The 20,851-nt window shown below is 56.0% G+C and overlaps 3 protein-coding genes across 3 annotated transcripts; all 3 read right to left on the minus strand.

The window, feature by feature from the left end:
• Positions 1-4,561: 4,561 nt before the first annotated feature.
• LSCM1_01829 (uncharacterized protein) lies at positions 4,562-6,529 on the minus strand (the record flags this gene model as incomplete). Its single annotated transcript, XM_067319429.1, has 1 exon — positions 4,562-6,529. The coding sequence occupies one exon, from the start codon at positions 6,527-6,529 to the stop codon at positions 4,562-4,564; it is 1,968 nt and encodes a 655-aa protein (XP_067175978.1).
• A 10,702-nt stretch (positions 6,530-17,231) lies between these two features.
• LSCM1_01831 (uncharacterized protein) lies at positions 17,232-17,882 on the minus strand (the record flags this gene model as incomplete). Its single annotated transcript, XM_067319430.1, has 1 exon — positions 17,232-17,882. The coding sequence occupies one exon, from the start codon at positions 17,880-17,882 to the stop codon at positions 17,232-17,234; it is 651 nt and encodes a 216-aa protein (XP_067175979.1).
• A 1,103-nt stretch (positions 17,883-18,985) lies between these two features.
• Positions 18,986-20,770, minus strand: LSCM1_01832 (uncharacterized protein; the record flags this gene model as incomplete). The annotated part of the gene is made up of 1 exon (XM_067319431.1): positions 18,986-20,770. The coding sequence occupies one exon, from the start codon at positions 20,768-20,770 to the stop codon at positions 18,986-18,988; it is 1,785 nt and encodes a 594-aa protein (XP_067175980.1).
• Positions 20,771-20,851: the final 81 nt, after the last annotated feature.

Here is a 20,851-nt window from a genome sequence, read left to right on the forward strand (position 1 = left end):
ATCCCATAGCGGGAAAAAAAAAACAGGAGACGAGACGAGAAGGCAATGGAAGTTGAAAGAAGAAAAGAAAGAGTGCAGTGCCTTTAACCATCACAATTTAGAATGCTACGGCACATAGGGCACGCGTCTCCCCTGGGGAGAATCAAAGTAGCAGCAGAAACAGCACGACGAAAAGAGCGGCATCAGCTCTTCCTGTGTGCCAGCAGGGGCACAGGCCGCGGTTTCACAAGATGCGGGTATGATACCGTACCACAGAAGGCCACGTGCTCCATTGCGCTCCATGCTTCACCCGAAAAAAAGGGAGGCAGGGGTATTATGGTGGCAACCAACGCGCACGCATACAGACACACCGACGCAGGCACACACGCGCACACAGGTGAGCGGTTGGAATCTCTTTTTTCTCTCAATGAGCCACTGCGCAACAAACAACCTCTCCAGCATACATACGCATTCCACAACGCTTCGGCAGCCTCTCTTGCGCAACAGCTGATTCCTGGCCTGTTACGAGTCAGCAACTACCGTTCAATCAGGCTGTGCGTCTAACACCCGATTATTCCCCCTTCACGCATCTCCTTCGCACGTGCGCGACCGCCACCGGCACCAAACAGGCACGGGCAGGACGCACGGCGCACCGCAAGCACTCCGCGTATACTACCCTGCCCAAGAGAGGAGGCGGTGCCGTCTGCCGTGCGGGTAGGAGAAAGGCCCTACAGACATATGCCCCATGAGCCCGAGGAGGAGGTCGGTCATCTTTAGGTCGCAACCCTCCGACTTCGCGCATTCCGCGTGCATCCCACGCTTCTCACCCTCCGCCGCTGCAGCCAGCGGCACCCCGGCTTATGGTGTGAAAGCGTTTCACACTGAACTCTGAAGGACCCCACCGGTGATCTCCATGGTGTTATCATCGCGCCTCCTGCAGCGACACCTCACCAGCCCACCCAGTCGGAGGTGGATGGTGCCGCACAACTCGCGCCCGAACACTTTGGGGCTGAGGAGCCGGGACTTTCTCGCGTCTTTCGGGTTCGTCCTTCGCGCTCCTCGTTCCTTAACTGCATTCTTTAGGATAACATGCTTTATGCCAGCTGTCGTCGGCAGCGCGCGTAGACACAGGACTCGCACGCCTGGCGCTCTCCGGCGACTTTCTGGGTGACGTTTGGGTCTTGAAGTGCTACTTTCCACGTCTTTTGTTCCCATAAAAAAACAGCCGGGGCACGTCTCAACTTGCTCGCATGAGCCGCGAAAGGCGGAACGCTGCGGCAAGTCGATTGCAGCAGGAATGCGCTGCCTTCTCCATCGGCACGCCTTTGGCATGAGCGGGGGGGGCTGAGTAGGGGAAGAGAGGAAGGGGGGATAAAGCAATGGTGATAAGACAAAATCCACGAATGGGAAACAATTACGCCAAACAGTTTCGATGCCCACATCGAGGCAGCATCAGAGAGAGAGGTACGCCTCTCTCCGGGTGAGTATGAAGGGAAAATCGGCACTGCGTTTCCCCCTCCTCAAAACAGCAGCTGCGCGAGAGCATGAGCGGATAATAAGGGAAGGTAAGGGAAGAGGGAGGAGATGGCAGGCTGAGCGAGCTAGCCATTGCTTAGGCGAGTGGTGTAGAGGCACCAAAAAGAAAATCCGCAAAATGTCCTGAGGAAGGGGACGCGTTCAAGTCGAAGGAAAGCAAAAAGACCCCTCCTCCGCTTACCCCCAAACCCCCCTGAAAGACAGGGACACACGCACCGGTCCCGCGTCAAGGCAAAGAGAGCCAACGCACGCCGCTTACTCCTACCCTCACACAATGCCTACGTATATATATATATTTCTTCAAGGGAGCGACGGGTCGCAAGAAAAAAAGCACCGTTTTTTTTCTCGGTCAGGAGACCTCATAAGGAAGAGAGAGGAGAGGAGGGGGGAGAGAGGGGGTCGCGCCAGCCTGAAACAAAAGCGAAAACGCACAGGAAAGATGCCGGTAAGCGCCTGGCACCTACGAGAAGGGTCTCGTGTCTCGAGTAGCAATGACCTTGATGTGGCATGTGTGGAGGAAGGGGGAAGGAGAAGCTAGGATACATTCGCTAGGAAAAAAAAAGGACTGCTGTAATGGCGCATTCGGGCCAAGCCAGATGGGAGCCGATCGACCGTAATGCTCTCGTGAACATTCAATAACGAAAACTAGAGAGGGGGAGAAGTGTGACACACGTGGGGTGATGCGCCAAGTCACACACATACATACATACACGCACACACACACATGTACGTATATGTATATATATATATATACACCAAAGGGCAACACGCGAATCGCGCGAGACACTTCGCGAGGCAACCGGATGCAGACTCGCACACTCTCCTACAGGTGAGCGCAATCACGACCGTGGTGCCAAACAAATGAGAGTAGAGCACGATAGCGCCACATGCGCGCACATGACCAACAAGAAAAGGCGCCAGCATATGAAAGAAAAGAACATCTGCAGTAGAGCCTCCAAAGGAAAATGCGCCCCCCCCATTTCACGTCACCATTACCACCCTAAGAAGCAAGAGAGAAGAGCCAAACGCCGGCGGCTCTCCCCCTCTGTCCCCCATTCATGGACACCTTTTGTTAGAGAGGCGGCGGCGAGGGAAACAAGCGCGTGCGTCCGTCATCGCGGAGACGCGACTCACCTCTCCAGTAAAGAGCATGGCAGAGAGGGGGTCATGAACGGTGGCAAACAAATCCGAGAAAAGTAGAGAACGACTCACACACACACGCGTGCGCGAAAATATGAGCTTCAGCGCTGGCGAAACAAGCAAAAAGAAAAAACGGAACGTGTGCCACGAAAATAGGGAGCAGTTACCCGCAGAGAGACATTCTCAAGCCATGCAGAACGCGTTGGACAGCGACGTCAACCACACGAGAGAGAGAGAAGGGAAAGAAGAGGAGAACCAGGTAGGTATCGCGCCGACACCAAAACCAAGCCACTACGGCGTGCGAGAGGTGGCATGAGGGTTTGAGGGGTGCATGGGGGTGGGGGATGCAGAAGGGGCCACAGAAGCAAGAGGTAACCCCGCAAAAACATCTCTGAACGAGGGAGAGAGAGGTACATGAGCGCATACTCACGATAAAAGAGCAACCGACAGCATAGCAGAAGCACTGTGAAAAAGAGAGGGGAATAAAGGGGCAAGGCAATTGTTTTCCGCTTGCCAGCGTACCGAGTGAACTGTAGAGAAAGATGGAAGAAGGGAGAGAGGCCTGAAGTTATGCCTCGTGGCAATGAGCGAGTCAGCGTTGTCGCTGCGAGCAATCTGATTGCATGGCGGAACGTCGTGGCGCAGCTTGCACCAGCGCGACGCTCGCAGGAACACAGAGAGAGATCATCCTTCACGTAAGGCCGTCGATGAGCACATGCGTCTTGCATGCACCCGCGAGAGGGCGGAGCCCCCTGTCTCTTCCAGCGGCCTTCCTCGCCCAGCGGAGGCGATGCGACGGACAGGAGTGGGAAGCGAAGGGTTGGCAAGCGGGGCTGGCGCTCGAGACACGGGCACTGGAAGTAGCGGGAGAGGTCGCGCCTCACAGTCACGAAGGCCTCTGCCGAGCAAGATCAGCAACCCCGAGAAGCGCTGGGGGGCTGCCATGAACACAAAAAGACGCCGCCCCCCTCCCTCTGGGCAGGGGACAAAGAGAGCATGCAGACCCCCCACCGGCTCTCTCCCTCGCCCTCTCGCCAATCGCGCCGCGCCGCTAAAAGCCGCCCTGTGTGTCCTCCCCGAGATAGGCGCGGAGGGCGCAGAATAGAATGCAAACGAAAACACAACAGCAAAACGCACTTCGCCGTTTGTGCACCGGCTCCGTCACCTGCGCTCGCCGGCGCCGTTGGGTGCAGAAAATCGAAAAAAGAGGAAGAGGGAAGAGGAGAAAGAAGGCGGAACGTCGACATCCGACGTCACGGCCGCAGGGCCGCCCTCGCCATGGCATAGGGAGTACACATCTCGAAACGCAAGCGGCGAGCCGGTGGACGCGAACTAACGTGTCGGGCAAGGTGGGAAGTGGGAACGGCGACCAAACAGGAGGAGAAGGATGTGAAGAACAGCAACAGTACAGAAATCCCCCGATTCCCAACTCATCGCCGCCTTTGCGGTGCCTGTATATAACGGCCGCGCGTGCGCTCGGAAACTCCGATTTACAGCACCAGCAGCAGCAGACGTGAAGGGACATGCGAGAGGAGCTGGGAACACGTTATGGCGAAGTATCAGCGGCGCCGTGCACTGCGCTTAACAGCGAGAAGCATTCCGGGGGGCATGGGGAGGGGGGAGGGAGGGGCACAGCGATCTGCATGGGAAGACGGAGAAGAGAAATAAGTGAGGGGGCGGATATCACAATACTGAAATATCGGCTTAAGGAAGAAAAGAGCAGCTGCAGAGGCACGAATACGCAACGAGTCCACAGAGTCTTCACGCTCCCTTTGTGGGCAGCTACTCGGTGAGCGGAAGGCGCACACAGTCCTCTCCCTGGCACAAACACGCCCCTCCCCCCGCTTATTTCTCTCAGTCACTCTGTCCACCCCCTCCTCGTTATACCACCGTCTGCAGCTGTACTTTAATCAATCTGCAGCGCACGCATTAGCGCCTGCATCCAGCGGTCAAGCTCATCGGCACTGGCGACGCCAAAGATGATTGAGTTCGAGCTCACCATCGCAATAGCAAAAGCGTAGGGCGGCTTGTACCCATCGGTAGGAGAGGCCGCGGTCACCACACGAACATGCGCGTCCTCCACCTCACACGGACTAACGGATTTGATGGACGAGAGCGGTACTCGCTTGCTGCGCTCACCACCGCTTACAGCCTCCTTTCCTTTGGAGAGCGAAATCGTGAGCGTAGTGCCGTCGAGCAGCAGATATCGCTCCTTCCAGATTCCGTTGCGGTTGTCTTTGTACACCAGCCCCTCGTAACGGGGAGCGGCACTTTCTGAAATGGTGCGCTTCGCCACCAACGCAATCGCATCCTTCCCCTCGGCAATGCCCTGCAGCACCATTACCTGGTCTGCCGGATCGGGAAAGTAGAGTCGCTGCCGGTCTATGGAGGGGTTCGCCGCAAGCGCCGCGGCGTCGGAGGTGATGAGAGACTCGACGTGTTTTTCGAAGACAAAGAGGTAATGCTGCATCACAGGCGTATGCAGCAGTTCCTCCGCACTCGGCCGCTTTTCGGGCGACTTCTGAAAAATAGATACGAGCAGCTCACGCATATCGTTCGAGAACTTGGTTGGCCCACCCCCCTGCCTCTGCGCGTCGACCGTCCCCGTTGTCGGTGGGCCCGTGGGCGGAACGAATTCTTCTTCCACTACGCATTTCCGCAGCTCGGGCAAGCTGCTAGCCTCAAAGGGACGACGACCACCCATCAGCATCTCGTAAAGCACGACGCCAGCAGCCCAGATGTCCGCCTTCTTGCCGTAGCGCTTTCCTTTCCACATCTCCGGAGAAAGGTAGTACGGGGTGCCAAGAAACGTGCCGGCGATGGTCTCGCTACTGACAGTGCTCTCGTACTTCTGGGAAAACCCAAAGTCACCAAGCTTAAGGAAGCCGCGCGACGTCAACAACACGTTCGCACTCTTGATATCACGGTGGATCATACGGCGCACAGAGATGTGATGCAGAGCCAACAGCAGCTGCACAAAGTACGTACCTGCCTCGCGCTCCGTCAGCAGCATTCGCGAGCCAGCGGCGCCGCCATCGCCGCCAGCGGATGACGGGGAGTCCGCCTCCAGAAACGGACGTGCCGAGGCATTGTTGTATAGATTGCGGCGCAAGTCACCGTGATCCGCAAGCTCTGTGACAATGATGATCGTCTCGTCATCGCTGTCGAGGACATAGTGCTCGTAATAGCGGATGATGGCGAAGTGACGCGTGTGTGCTAGGCACATGATTTCTGTCTGTGCGTACTGTCGGTCTTGCGACACCATCGCTCGCAGGTCCATAATCTTTGCCACATACAGTCCGTTTGGCTGCGTCGGATTCGCCAGCGCATTGCTTTGAATTTGCGCCTCCACCATGGGCAGTGGAGCCGAGTCATAGGCCGGGTTGCGCATGACGACGTACGCTTCGCCGTAGGCGCCTCTGCCAATGGAGCTCATTTTGACATACTTGCTGCGGCTACTCTTACTCCCGATAATGTCGCTGAGAGAGACGTATCCGACACGGCTTCCAGAACTCTGAATGGGAATCGGCGAGGCGTTGTCGTCCATCCCAGAGGAGAGAGAGCCGCTGCCGCGGTTGTTTCCGTCGACACCGAGGTTACCACAGGTCTGCGTGGGAGCCAGGCCAAGCGGCTTCTTCGTTACTGCGGACGCCGATGCCGCAGCCCTTGCTGCGGGGACGGGGGCGCCCGCAGTACTAGTGGCTGGGGTGCTGTGTGGCCACTGCACACCAGCGCCGGTCAACGGCTTCGTCGATGAGGTGGCATTTGCCGCCTTGCCACCGATGTCTGTCTTAGCGACGATGTAGGTACTGTCCGCATCGGTCGCACCCTGGTGATGGACAGTGATGTGGCTCTTCGACAAGCCGCCGCCCATGCTTACGTTGACGGTAATGCGGAAGGCAAGAGGGTCACAGCGACTTCACCAACGCAGGTGATGGGCGTGCACACACACACAGAGAGAGAGAGAAAGAGAGACGGAAGGAAATGGCGTAATCTTCCGCGCGAGTGCTCCGCTACGTAAGTGCTAAAACGATGTTACTGAGGGTGGCAAACGGAGATGTGCCACGCACGCACTCTCGCAGAATAAAGGGGAACGCTGATTTCTCAACCGCGTGTGGAGGTGGGAAGGGGGAAAGCACCAGAGGAAAGTATAGAGGGGCACGAGAAAACGACCCTTGGGCTCGTGTAAGGAACACAATCGTCAACAACAGGATGCCACTGACCACAGAGGAGGGAGGGGGGCGGCAAAGGGGCGGTGGAACAATGCGAGAAGCGAAAAATAAGGTGGAATGAGCTCGCTGGAGGCACACACGGTCTTCACACCGTCGGCGTTTTTACTTTTCACGTGCCGATAGCTCACCAGATCGGAAAAGGCCAAAGCTGAAAACATATACTAAGTGAGGTGTGCAAAGAAACGCGACCGTGTGAACCGAGAGAAAGCTGTCAGTTCAGATGGCAGCAGTCTTTGTGTCGTTCCTGCAGCTGTCCTCCACGCCGTGAAAAAGAAAAGTACAAGGCAGTGACGTGCAGAGACGATCCCAGCAGTACACTCTAGCAGTCACAGCTGTAGCCTCTTGCCCTTCAAGCTGTGCGCGTCCAGCCACCGTAGACACCACGCAACAGTGCAGGAGAGAAGAACCGGGAAAGATAGTGAGGCTAGGATCGAGGAAGCAATTTGGCGAGGAAGCGGCGGTAGCAAGTACGAGGATCCAACGCAAGTAGACAGACCCACTCTCTCAAGGCAGAACGCAAAGGTAAAAAGACACCTCTCGTGTGAGCGTCTGCGCGTGCGTGTATCGTCTGGGCGAATTGTAATGATTGAAGCCTGCAAGCGATTCCAGGCGTACGGCGTAGGAGGGGGGCAGTTGTGCGCCACACAACTAAAGAAGCTCGTATGTGCGTTGCAAAAGCGCCTCGAGGACTTCCAATAGAGTGCACGTCCTGACCAAGTGGCGGTAGGCAAGCCAGCTTCCGTATTCGAAGCCGCGAAAGCAGTGCAGAAAAAAAGGCGAGAGGGCCGTGTCGGGAAAAGAGCGCTGCAGAGGGAGCGGGGGCAGGAAGAGCTGGCGACTCGCCTCTGATTTCTCTGGCCCCTAAGAGGAAGCGAATAAAAGAGAGGAACAGTAAACGTCTGTGGAGAATGCCGGCAAATGTGAAAACCAAACCGGTGCGCAGCCCTACAAAGAGCCCGCAGGTGCACAGAGACACTCACACACACAGACGTGATGAAGGGCAATGGGGTATACGCAGCGACGCCGATTACTCCCCATGAAAGAGAGCGCACGACAAATCCAACACGAAGGCACGCAAGTGATCAAAGAAATGCGAGAGAGGAAGAGGCGCCTTCAACAGAGACCAGGGCAACACTAGCCGGAGCGTCCACGCACGAAGAGAGAGAGAGAGGACGCGACAAAAAAATGCGGAAGCGTACAATAAACAAAAAAAACACGAAAAAAGGGGGTGGGGGCTGCGAAGGTCGAGAAAGCGCACCCGCAGCGACGGCAACCGCTACCAAAGAGTTGTTAGTCACCGTAGCCCAGCAAGAAAATGGAGCAAAAGGACAGGGGCGAAGAGGAAAAAAACGTCCGAACGCAGACCTTCACACGTTGGGGGGAGAAGGGGGGAAGTTTTTGTACGACTGTATGATACAGCCTCCCCGTCGGCGGGGGCGGGGGGAGGGGGAAGATGAGGGAGGAAGGGAGGGAGGGGGACACTATGTTCGAGAGAAGGGGTTAAAGGGGCTCCTCTCCAACACACAGACACACACACACGAGGGCTTGTCGTCTCACCAAAGAAAAGACGTGAAGGGAACGAGGGACGCCAGGGACGAAAAAAAAGGGAAGGGCGCGCACTTGCACAGACACAGATGCACACACAGATCGAGGAAGATCAAAGTCGGTGATGCAAATGAGGAAAGAGAAACGTCACAGGCGACAAAATAAAAAAGAACACCCAAAACGTAAAGTAAAAAAAGAAATGGTGTCAGTCCGTTGTGCTCTGCTGTGTTGCACTTCTCCGCTCGTTCGCTTTGTGGCTCTCGTCCAGGAGAGGAAAGTCCGTCTTCGGCGAGGTGCGGCCGCACCTCGCCGAGAAATGACAAAAAAGGGAGGGGATGGTGTAGCGGAAGAGGGAGTGGGAGAACCACCTCTATGAGAATGCCACAAGAAGACCTGCGCAGGGCTCAGTACGGAGGAAGAATGAAGTACAAAAGTGGTAAGGAGGCCTGCACCAGCTCCTCTCTAACGGCCTCACCGTCTTCAAATGAATCTTTGGGAAGTGAGTACACCACCCCTATGACTTCTCCCCTTTGTGCACGTGTGTGTGTGTGTGTTCAGATAAGGCGGGAGAGGAGATTCGACTCGTTCGCAATCGTTAATTCTACACAGCCGTTGGTAGAAACATCAAGGTGCACGTTTCGTGTTGCTGTTCAGTGGCTGACGGCTTGACACCCTCCCACAAAGAATGGCCCGACTGGGATGATCGTGTTTGTGTGATCCAGATAGCGGAACCCTTCGCGTCCGCAGGGGAAAGTTGCACGGCGGAGTTCAGAGAGAAGAAAGGCAAAAAAAGAGAGGTTTCAGCGGATAACGATAAGGTAAAAGATGCAACACGTCTGCGTCCGTCGAGAAGACCCATGTCTCAGTGCCTCAATGAGGCAGCACCCAGACCCGAAGCACAAGCCCACAGCACTCGCTCCCCACCGTACGCGACTTATCGACCACGGGGTTGCCCGAGACGCGCGCAAGTGCAAGAACGCTCTCAGCACAGGTCTCAGCTCCCCCTCGCTAGACAGGGGGCAACTTCAAAGGGCGTCTGAGGTCTGCGGCGGGTCTCGTGAGTCAGCACAGAAAGCGGGCAGCGCAGTCACGCCCGAGTCCCTAGCGCCTTGCCTGCCAGTTCCAGTTGAGCTACGGAGGAGATCACCTCTGCGCTGTCTTCAGAAATGTTGGTAGGCCGGCACGTGCGCTGCGTGATGCTGGCCCGCCCAAAGGTGGGGACCTCGGCGACGCATGCGGGCCCCTCACTTTGCATACACGTAAAGTTCACCATTTTTGTTTTTGCTCGAGTGTCCTTCTCAGTGCCTGTTTCCGCCCCACCCTCGTCTCTCGAAGAAGAAAAGGCGCGTGCATGTCTCCAGAGCCCCATCAACGGCTTGAGAGGCGCAGAACGAATTGACCAACACAAACTGCTAAACGAAGAGGAGAGGGAAGAGGCAGTCCATACCACACCACACGCCAGAGAAACATAGAACAGCAGCGGCAACACGAAGAGGTGCGCGAAGTGACACGACTATTCATCTCTGCCCTCACAGGCTACTCACACGAGAAATAGGGAGTACACCTCGACCGTGAGAAGGTAAATGGCTCCAACTACTGCGAAGCCACAGCGAGCAGCCTAGCAGCAGGTATTCTGAGGCAAAATTAGGCCACCAGCACAGAGCGTCGGGTGATGCTGGCGCTCACAAGGTAGCTGGCATGATTAGAGCAGGTCTTTAACACAGACTGGGAACGCGAGCGAGAGCATGTGCAGAGTCGGAGGAGAGGGTAAGGCGCATAAGGGAGGCCATGGCTTGCGCAGCCGTCTTGTCCGCTCCCTCTTCTGTCTCCACGAAACCGTCTGTGGGGATGGTGCGCAGGCGCGTGTTGCCATTCCCACTCTTCTCAATCTCATCCGTACAAAGAGGTGTGGAAACCTGTCCACTCTGCCCAACGTATATATATATATGCATAGACAGATACGCGTGGTCACTCACCCACGTGTGTACGTGTGGTGCAGCGGCTCCGTGTCTAGTGCCTCTCCATTGTGTTGCTGTCGGTGTATGTATGTGCGTGTTTTTTTGCGGGTGCTATGCTCGGCTCGCTCTGTTTCCCGCTCGTGATAAGAGCACAGCAAAAGAGAGATCAAAGAAACGCGAGATTGGTGCAGAGCACGAAACGACAAGCGCATAGGAGGGTGCGGGCGACGAATCGAGCGCAGCTGAGAACAACTGAGACCTAAAAACAAAAAAAAAACGGTACAGCAAGGAGGAAAAAGGGGGGCAGTTGCATCTTCAGCGAGGACGACATCATGAGGTGACCAACGCGGCACCCTCTCCATCCCTCTCACACTGCCCGACCGTCACCGCAATGTCTCGACATTCCGCCTCCACGTCACCCTTTTATTCGTCATCCTCTTTCCCTCTCACTATAGCCAAGTGAGGAGGAAAGGGAGCAGAGCTACGCTCACGGTGCTATAATGTGCAGCTGCACAGGAAGCGGACGCTGAGAAGACGACTGGGGCAGCAGCGTAAGGTATGGGAGAAGGGTACCGCAGACATGCGGGCAAAAGAAAAAGTAAACGCACAGGCGCTGACGAGCCCACGAGCGGGGCTTCCGACTTGCGCAATGACTTCTTCTTTCTGTTTTCTTTGGTGCATTGGCACGCTCTCTTTTTTGTCACCTCCCCAAATCTCCCGAGCGCACCCCCCTCCATACCATCCGGGCGTTGATGTGTGCATACGCGACGATTCCTGAACTATTCGAAGAGCTCTTGTTTGGGCTTCACGTCGCTCTGCTCCTTCGACGTTGCCCAGTCCCTGCGCAAATGTTTTCTGTGGGTATGTCTCTGCTCTCTTTCTCTCGCTCTCTCTTTGAATTTCTTTCCTTCCTTTTTCGCCGGAGTCGGCGTGCGCTCTTCAAAGGCCGTCTTCGATGGGGGAGAAAGACGCGAGAGCGTAAGCGAAGGGGAAGAACGCGAAGCGCTATCGGATAATACTAATAAAAAAGCACAAACGCACACACACACACACACGCACGAGACGCTGTGTGCGGGCTAGTCGTTCTCCCGCATGTGTATCAGGTTCCGGACCCTTCCCTATTCTCCCCCTCCCCCCGCCTCCTCTATCACTTCGATCACCAGACACGGTCTGAAGCGCTTTTGCTCTTGTTCTTCAGGTCGCCACTGTTCGCCACGTGGTCACGCCGATACAAAGTAAGAAGCGAGCATGCGGCAGGTGCCTAAACAGAGGGAGGAGCGCAGAGGCACAGGAGGCACGATGAAAGGGGAGTAAGAAGCGAAGGAGGCAGCGGAAAAAGAGAACGACAAAGAGAGAGAGGGAGGAGGGGAGTAAAAGCACCTCATCAACGGATATACGAAGAAAGGATGGGGTATGGGGGTGGGGGACCAAAATGCGGAGAGAGAGGGAGGGAGGAAGGGAGGGGGAGGGGGGGCTCAGGAGGTCAGATAGATAGAGAATCAAAAACAAAAATGAGGGTATCCTTTTTCTTCTTTTTTGTTGTTGTCGTTGTGCGCGCGAAAGGGGTGCGGGAAAACCAACCAAAAGGAGCTCAAAGAGAATACGAAAAGGTAGAAAGAAGCGAAACAGAGAGCGAAAGCGCACACGCCTAAAATAAGAGGTAATATATATATATATATATACATATATATATATATGTATATATATATATGTATATATATATATATATCTGAAGGAAAGGCACGACGTCTCCGTCAGTCAAAGCACAACGAGACAGAGACAGAGAAAAGGAGGAGAGCTGAGACTCCTAGGCGCCTAAGCCCTCGAGAAGGCCTTGAGCACAGGGAGGGAAGTCAGATGAGTGAGGGGGGAGCAGGTGTGGCCGTTGCTGCTGGGAGCATCCGCACCTGTCCCACTTACGCCCTCACTGCTGTAGCGCCGCTACAGCCAAACCGAAGAACGTCGAGAGACGCTGAACAATGAAAGTGGGGAGTGTGGACCGGGCTCAGAGTAATGAGCAGCGGCCGCACTTCCCTTCGCCCATATCCTCAGCCGCCGCCCACCCACCCATCTACCCACATTGGCCTTTCACCGGAAGCCCAAGCCGCCAACGCTGCGCGGGGTGCAGATGTGTGCATCCACCATAACTTTATAAAAAAGGGTGAAAAAAAAAAACAGGTGCACAAGTGCCTCCACGAGCGAGAGTCGCCTCGCAGGTGAGGAGAGGCCTGTGACGGGAAATGGGGGAAAGCGCGCAGAGAGAGGAGAAAAAGAGACTGGCACAAGAGCCGGAGAAGCGGAAAGGTAGAGCGCCCCATTACCGCACCTCTTCAGAAATGCAGGCGTTCTGTCCAATGCAGCAGGTCACCGTTGCTCCTTCTTTCGTTTCTTTGCTCGTTTGCGGTAATCCCGAAGATATCAGATCTGTTTGCTCCCCTTCCCAGGGCCGCTGTATCCACTGACTTCCTTAGCCTCTCTCCAGCTGCCTTACCCCGTGTACTGGCGGAAGAGCTTACAGCTGGCTAGACGCGAAGTTCCAGTTCACCAAGTTCCACCAGGCATTCACGTAGGACGCACGGTCGTTCCTGTAATCAATGTAGTACGCGTGCTCCCACACATCGCACGTCAAGATCGGCTTCAGGTTGCCCTCCGTGAGCGGGCAGCCAGCGTCGTGCGTCTGCATCACCTTCAGCTTCCCACTCGAGGTGTCCTTCACGAGCCACGCCCAGCCGGAGCCGAAGTGACCGGTGGCCGCGTCCGTGAACTCCTCCTTGAACTTAGCGAAGCTGCCGAAGCTGTCATTGATAGCCTTCGCAATCTTTCCGTGCGGCTCACCACCGCACTTTGGGCCCATGCACTTCCAGAAGAAATTGTGATTATAGAGCTGTGCAGCACAGTTGAAAATAGGACCTTTCTGCGTCTTGATAACCTCCTCCAGCTGCATCGACCCCAGCCCTGGGGACGACTTAGTGGCAGTGTTCAGCTTCGTCGCGTACCCCTTGTGGTGCTTCTCATAGTGGCACGTGACCTGATCCTCCGACATGCCCTTGGCTGCGAGGGCGCTGGGGTCGTACGGCAGCGGTTCAGCAGCGAAGGGCATTCTGCAAAAAAAAAAGAGGGAGCGAGGGGGACGCGAAAATGGTCTCTGTGTGTAATGGATCGCTAAGCGGACAGCCGTAGTGGCGCTTTTTTCTTCCTCTCTGTTTTTTCCCTAAAACAACGACCGACGAAAAAGTACTCTGCGATGTCGCGCAAGCGAAATCCACGAGAGGTGATGGAAATAGGGGAGGAGCGGTGGGAGGGAGGCGTGAGGAAGGGGTCAGAGAGCACTTCAAGCGGTTGAGGATGTAGCGATGCGTTTATGTGTGTGTGTGTGTGTTGGGTCGTGTGAAGTATGAACACGTATAACACTCAAGAACAGGAGGAAGCGGTGGCGCAACAGCGTGCACGTGTCCCCGTTGCGAAGGAGGAGGTACGTAATGAAAGGCTTGCATGGACAGGAGACAGCATTAGTGAGATGAGCGAGACGTGTCGCCAGTAAAAAATGCACGTAAGCGCGCGTGCACTGAGAAGCGCGCAAGCTGTTTTTTGCGGAAGAGTCTCCACCACTCACGCCGAACAGCACAAAGTAGATGGAAGTGTGCATGTAGCACCGCTAAAGGCAGAAACCTCAGCCACCGCAGGCTGCAACAATGCGGGACTACCTCTTCTCAAACGAGTTAAACCATCACGGCAGGCTCGGAAGCACTTCTGAACACGATGCGCACAGTTAGGCACCAACGTCGCTCGAGAGTCTCCCTCTTGCCTGCCCACTGTGTCACAGATCACTATTGACATAGCTGGAGCCGCCGAAAGCCTTGTAACAGTGGTTCGCATGCGTCCAGTTCACCAAGTTCCACCAGGCATTCACGTAGGACGCACGGTCGTTCCTGTAATCAATGTAGTACGCGTGCTCCCACACATCGCACGTCAAGATCGGCTTCAGGTTGCCCTCCGTGAGCGGGCAGCCAGCGTCGTGCGTCTGCATCACCTTCAGCTTCCCACTCGAGGTGTCCTTCACGAGCCACGCCCAGCCGGAGCCGAAGTGACCGGTGGCCGCGTCCGTGAACTCCTCCTTGAACTTAGCGAAGCTGCCGAAGCTGTCATTGATAGCCTTCGCAATCTTTCCGTGCGGCTCACCACCGCACTTTGGGCCCATGCACTTCCAGAAGAAATTGTGATTATAGAGCTGTGCAGCACAGTTGAAAATAGGACCTTTCTGCGTCTTGATAACCTCCTCCAGCTGCATCGACCCCAGCCCTGGGGACGACTTAGTGGCAGTGTTCAGCTTCGTCGCGTACCCCTTGTGGTGCTTCTCATAGTGGCACGTGACCTGATCCTTTGACATGCCCTTGGCTGCGAGGGCGCTGGGGTCGTACGGCAGCGGTTCAGCAGAAAACGGCATGATTTATGAATGAGCCAAGAGCAAACCGGGGGCGCGGGTGCTATGGCGAAGTAGAAGAAACAGCTCGAGGGCGTGCGAGCGGCAGGGCGGGTGGCTGATCTGTAAGCGTGTAATCCTTCCAGAGAGGCAGAAAACTACACGAAGAGCAACGCAACGCCGGCTCCCTCACCGCCCACCCGTCGGGGAATGCGGAATGTTAAAAAAAAAGGCATTGTCATGAGGGCGGCGAGAAAGAAATGATGACAAATCACACCAACTCCACAGCACCAGGACAACGCACAGCTCACGTGATGCAGGCGCCCCTCACCCTCCCCTGGCACACACACTCTTTTCTGGGCACATGAGAGGCGGTACTCACCAAGCATCCAGCGGAAGAGAAGATACTGGTTCATTATTGGAACAGGTTTGAACTCCTGCTGCGCAACCCTGCGCGGCTCTACCCCATCCAGTTCAGCATTGTGTTGCCCATTCACCCCACAGGCTGTGTAAAGACCTCCCTCCGCCACCACCACCACCCCACACCCTTCTCTCGCAAGAGGACTAGTGGAAACCCTTATCAGAAGACACCCACGACTCCAACGCCCCTTATCGGCATCCCACGACGTTTCGCCCGAAACAGCGCCGGATTGCCCTACTGTCCTGCGAAAGGTGCATCGTTGCCTCTTTTTTTTCTTTCTTTTTGGTGGGGTAAGGGGGGAGGAGGCGATAGAATGGATGTGCCTGCAGCTGTCTCCGTTTTGTTGTTGTCGGTCGGCGCGAGTACGCGTGCCCCAGACTGGTTCAATGCGCGACTGCCTGCACGTGAGAAAAACGGCGACAACAACAGATAAGGCAATTGTAAGACGAAAGAGCCATTCATAAATAGACGGACGGGTGGGAAAAAGGGAAGGCAGCAGAATGCGCCGTGCATCGGATGACCGACAAGGCAGAAGAGGACAGGAGCACCCCGAGCATCAGAGGCCGTGAGAGAGGGAGAAGAGGGGAAAATGCTCCAAGAGTGCAGTGCGACTGCAACTGCTTCCCTCTCGGCCCGTCCACCCACTATCAGCCACAATCCTCTTCACACTTCTCAATCGACGCGCATCCGATGAGGGTCTTCACTGCACTGTTTGTGTCCCACGCAAATAATAATCAACGCCAAGAATGAGCTTGTCAGCCACATTGCAGTCTGGACAGGCGTCCATCGGCCATGTTCTGCGCATAGGCGGCTGTCTTTAAGCAGAGCCCCTGTCCCGGACGCGAGGAAAGAGCCGCCGAAGGCATACGGAGAGACAACACAACTTCCTGCTGACGGGCTCCCCAAGTAGCAGCCAATACAGGGAAGAATGAAAACGCCTTGGCTGGGTCACTACGAAAAAAAAGGGAACTGCTCACTTTCGGCTTGCTCATACGTGGCACGCGTGAAGCGCGACAAGATGTGTCGGAGCATTCTGATTCACTACACATCATTAACAGGAGCACGAAAATTCGCGCTGTCACACTCTCTAACGGGAAGCGAACGAAAGAAAAAACAGCAATACTGAAAAGCGTGACTCATATCACACATGAAGGGCATCCGTCTTCTCCAAGAGTAGGCGTGGGAGTGGGAGTGGGAGTAAGAGGGAATACAAGGTCAAGGCTCCCGTGCAGAGGCAGCAAAGCGGCAGACGCTCCTCCACTGCCTCGTCACGCGACGGGAACGAAAACACCAAAAAAGACTTGCGGCAGTCAAGACAACACTGCACCACCACCAAAGCCGCACCTTCCCGCCTCCCTACGCGCCCATGAGCGAGGCATGAGCAAAAAGGGCGACAGAGGAAAACGAAACAGACGATGATGTCAAGGCAGCCGACGCCCCGAGGCGCCCGCGGACGAAGAGAAGAGAGCCTTGGACAGAGGCGGGACAGGTGGGAGCACACAAAATGCTGTGCAGAGGAGAAGGAGGCTGGTGAAACGCGAATCCACTCCAGAGAGTGCAAGAGCAGATGAAGCGGATATCAGCACCATGGGCTTGGCTACCGTCAGGCACACACAAACACACACAAGCCGCAGTCCTACTGAAAGGACACCACTGCCTTGCACACCCACACACTCACTCCCGCGCCTACCGCTGAATGCCAACCGTCTGCGCTCGGGGGGCAACGAGGAACCGAACGAAAGAACAAAAAAGCTTTGGTAGGCTATTACTCATGGCCGAAGAAGAGGCGGAGGTGCTCCACATCCTCGTCGCAGCGGAAGCTCACCCATCGAAGGAATCCTAAAAGATGGCGTCCAGCACTGTGTGTGGCTACTGCATACGTCAAAGCTAGATGTATATATATATATGTGCGTGTGCGTGTGTATAGACAGAAAGAAAAAAAAGAGGCTCTGTGAAGACGAGCGCTGCCTGCATACACCCCTTTTCCGCTCCCCGACGCCCTACGATGGCACCGCTGCAGCGCCCGTCGCTGCTCCATCCTCTTTCAGCATACCGATCACTTGGGTCATGAAGTCATCTTTCGCCGGATTTTTCTTGTAGGCTGCCGCCGTGGAAATCGCATTTTCGAAGAGCTGCACCACGTTCGAGCCGTCCGCAGCGGAGACGTAGTACAGCGGGAAGCTGTGTTTCTCCGCAAACGCGAAGCTCTTCGTCGTAACAGATGGGTCCGTATCGATCTTGTTGCACGCAACAATGCATGGAATGTGCTCACGGTAGTTGCGCATCTCCGATAACCACTTCTCTAAGTTTTTGTATGTCGCCTTGCGTGTGCTGTCAAAGACGAGGATGCATGCGTGTGCGTCGTGATAATAGCTCGGATGCACCGTGGCAAACCGCTCCTGTCCAGCAGTGTCCCAAATGTCCACGTCGACCTCCTCGCCGTCCTCTGTCACAAAGTCGTAACGGTAAAGCGTAAGGGCGTAGGTGGACATCTGCACGGGGATGTACCGCTGCATCAGGAAACGCTCGACCAGCTTAGACTTGCCTACCGCACTGTCGCCGAGTAGGATGAGCTTGATTGGCTTGCGAGCCTCATCGGGGCGGTTGTCGAAGACAGTTTTCGGTTTGAGCAGCTTCATTGGCGCCGTCATGGTAAGCGACACCTGCAGGTCTCTGCGTGGATACGTGTGCAGTTCTACAAGCAACAGCGGCACGCAGAAGAAAACGAAAGAGTGCGCCTGAAGATTGAGAGGATGTGCCTCAGCGTTCGTCGCTGCGATAGTCGCTTCTTCTCTATGAGGCGATGGGTACGTGCGCGTGATGTTATGTGCGCAAGGTTGTAGAGAGGCGCTTGCGCGGGTGAGTGTACGCGTGGGCGTTGGATTCGTTCAGCAGTGCTCGATCTAGACAAACACTGCATGACGCGCAACAGCGAAGAGGTGAGACGTAGTTAGCATCGGAGGGGCTGAGTGGGGAAGCAACGAGGGAAGGTCTGGGGAGAAAGGTTCGCGGTGCGGCCTGTTTACTCGGACTTTAACAGGTGCACGACGAGCCCGCATCAGCAGTACCGTCTCAGCCACACCGAAGACGATCACATGAGGGGACGAAACGGAAGAGAAAAAAAACGTTGCGCCCCTCACCTTCGCAACTTGGACGACAGTCGAAAGCACTCCTCTCTCACCTCGGTGTACAGATACCACCTGGACGTGAGGGAAAGCGGGGAGTACATCGACTCTCTTCTCCCCCCGTGCCGCCCTTCACAAGGGTCAAGTCCGCCCCCTCCACTTACGTGGCCTCCATTTGTTTGATGAGCGTCTTGGCTTCCCCCGCTTACGCCTGTGATAGGAAGGAGAGAGGCACAGCCCATCGATGACGCTGACAAAGAGCCCGCCTATAAAGTGCAGGAGCGACATGCGCACCACATAAATATCGCGGATAAAGAGGACGCTACGCGGCGCACGCGGTTCACTTTTGGTGTGCGCGCATGGTTCACCCGTCACTCTACTCACCATCACCATAGTGCCGCCAGCAACAGCAAGGAAGCCGCGGAGTCGTACATGATGAGCAAAAAAGGGCGGTAGGGGAATAGAGACGGCGCGCACGCAGACTATCCCGAGACAAAACGGTCGAAGATGTAGGGTACCACGGCAAAGAGTGGTGGTGTGTGGGGGGGCGGGAGGGGCACCCAATCCACTACTCACTCCAGCGTATCCACGCCCACCGCGTCACTTGTACCCAGTGTCGTTGAGTTTTCTTATAGGCCCTTCATACTGAACTTCATCGGTGGTGCCACCTTGGGCATGGGTGCATGTTGCTCGTTAACCTGCTTGCGCAGTGTATCGACGCTGCGCTTTTTCTCCTTGTCCTGCATCCCCTCATCCTCGATGCGCTTCTCCCGCCCGAGCAAGTCCTTTTCCACGACAGCCGCCTCCGTCGTTATCATCATACCCGCTACGGAGCAGGCGTTGACAACGGCAGATTTCACCACCTTCATCGGATCGATAATACCAGCCTCAAACATGTTCACATACTCGCCAGTCTGTGCGTTGTACCCAAAGCTCGGGTCCTTGCGCGCGAGGACCTTCCCCGCCACCACGCTGCCTTCGACGCCAGCGTTGCTCGCGATGTATCGCGCCGGCAGCCCGATAGCCTTCTTCACAATGTTCACGCCAGTACGGATGTCAGGTGGTAGGCGCCGGTCTTTCGAGACACCCTCGAGACGCAGAGAGGCCATGAGCAACCCGGTGCCACCGCCAGCAAGGATGCCCTCCGACACGGCTGCACGCGTGGCGTTGAGCGCGTCGATTATGCGGTCTTTCTTCTCGTTGATCTCCACCTCTGAGGCACCACCAACCTTGATCACCGCGACGCCGCCAGAGAGCTTCGCAAGGCGCTCGACAAGACGCTCCCGGTTGTACTCGTGGTCCTCGGCAGAGATCATGTCCTTGATCATCTGTACCCGCTCTTCGACGGCAATAGCGCTGCCACCTCCCTCCATTAAGATGCACTCGTCACGGGAGACGGTCACCTTGCGACACGTGCCGAGAAAGCGCTCGGAGAAGTCATTCTGGTCGAGTGAGAGGCCCAGGTCTTCCGATATCATCTGCGAGCCGGTGAAAACGGCGATATCCTGGAGCTGGTTGATGCGCATATCACCAAAGCCAGGTGCCTTGACAGCGCACCCGCTGATGCGGCCCTGAATCTTGTTGTACAGAAATGTGTGCATGGCCTCACCCTCCACGTCCTCGGCAATCACCAAAAGTGGGCGCTTCTGTTGAATGGCGTAGTTCAGCGCCGGCAAAATGTGCGCCACGCTCGTGAGCTTGCGATTCGCAACGTAGACGAGCGCATTCTCCAGCTCGCACCGTTGCGCCTTCGTGTTTGTCACAAAGTACGGCGACGTGTACCCGCGCTCGAACGACATCCCCTCGACAAGCTCCAGCTCTGTGTTGAGCGAGCGACCCTCCTGTGTGGTGATCACGCCATCCTTGCCAACCTGCTGCATGGCATCACCGATCAGGCTGCCGATCTCTTGGTCCATATTTGCCGAAATCATGGCTACCTGTGTGATCTCAGATTTGGAGGTGACCGGGCGAGACTGCTCGGCTAGCGAGATGAGCACTTCCCGGCACGCGAGGTCGATGCCCCGCTTCAGGTCCATTGGGTTTGTGCCAGTCGCTACGCTGCGGAAGCCCTCCTTGAAAATCGCCCCAGAGAGTATGGTGGCGGTGGTTGTGCCGTCGCCGGCGTTGTCGTTCGTCAGCCCGGCCACCTGGCGGACCAGGTTTGCCCCGAGATTCTCGAAGCTATCCTCGAACTCAATGTTCTTCGCGACGGTGACACCATCCTTAGTGATCTTGGGGCTTGCGTACGGCATCTCCAGAATGACGTTACGGCCCTTGGGGCCGAGCGTCACGCCAACAGCCTTGACAAGGTTTTCAACGCCGGCAAGAAGGGCCCTGCGGGCCTCCATACCATAGCGGATGTCCTTCGGCGTTGAGCCGTACTTGAGGCACCGACGCGCCGTACGAGCGATCATCTCAGCGGGGGGAAGGAGAGCGGGGTCAAGAGTACTCGAGTTGGTACTACTTACTCCTCACAGCTGCGGTGTGAGTCACCA

Source organism: Leishmania martiniquensis, chromosome 32 (assembly GCF_017916325.1).
Source record: "Leishmania martiniquensis isolate LSCM1 chromosome 32, whole genome shotgun sequence".
Classification (NCBI taxonomy): domain Eukaryota; phylum Euglenozoa; class Kinetoplastea; order Trypanosomatida; family Trypanosomatidae; genus Leishmania; species Leishmania martiniquensis.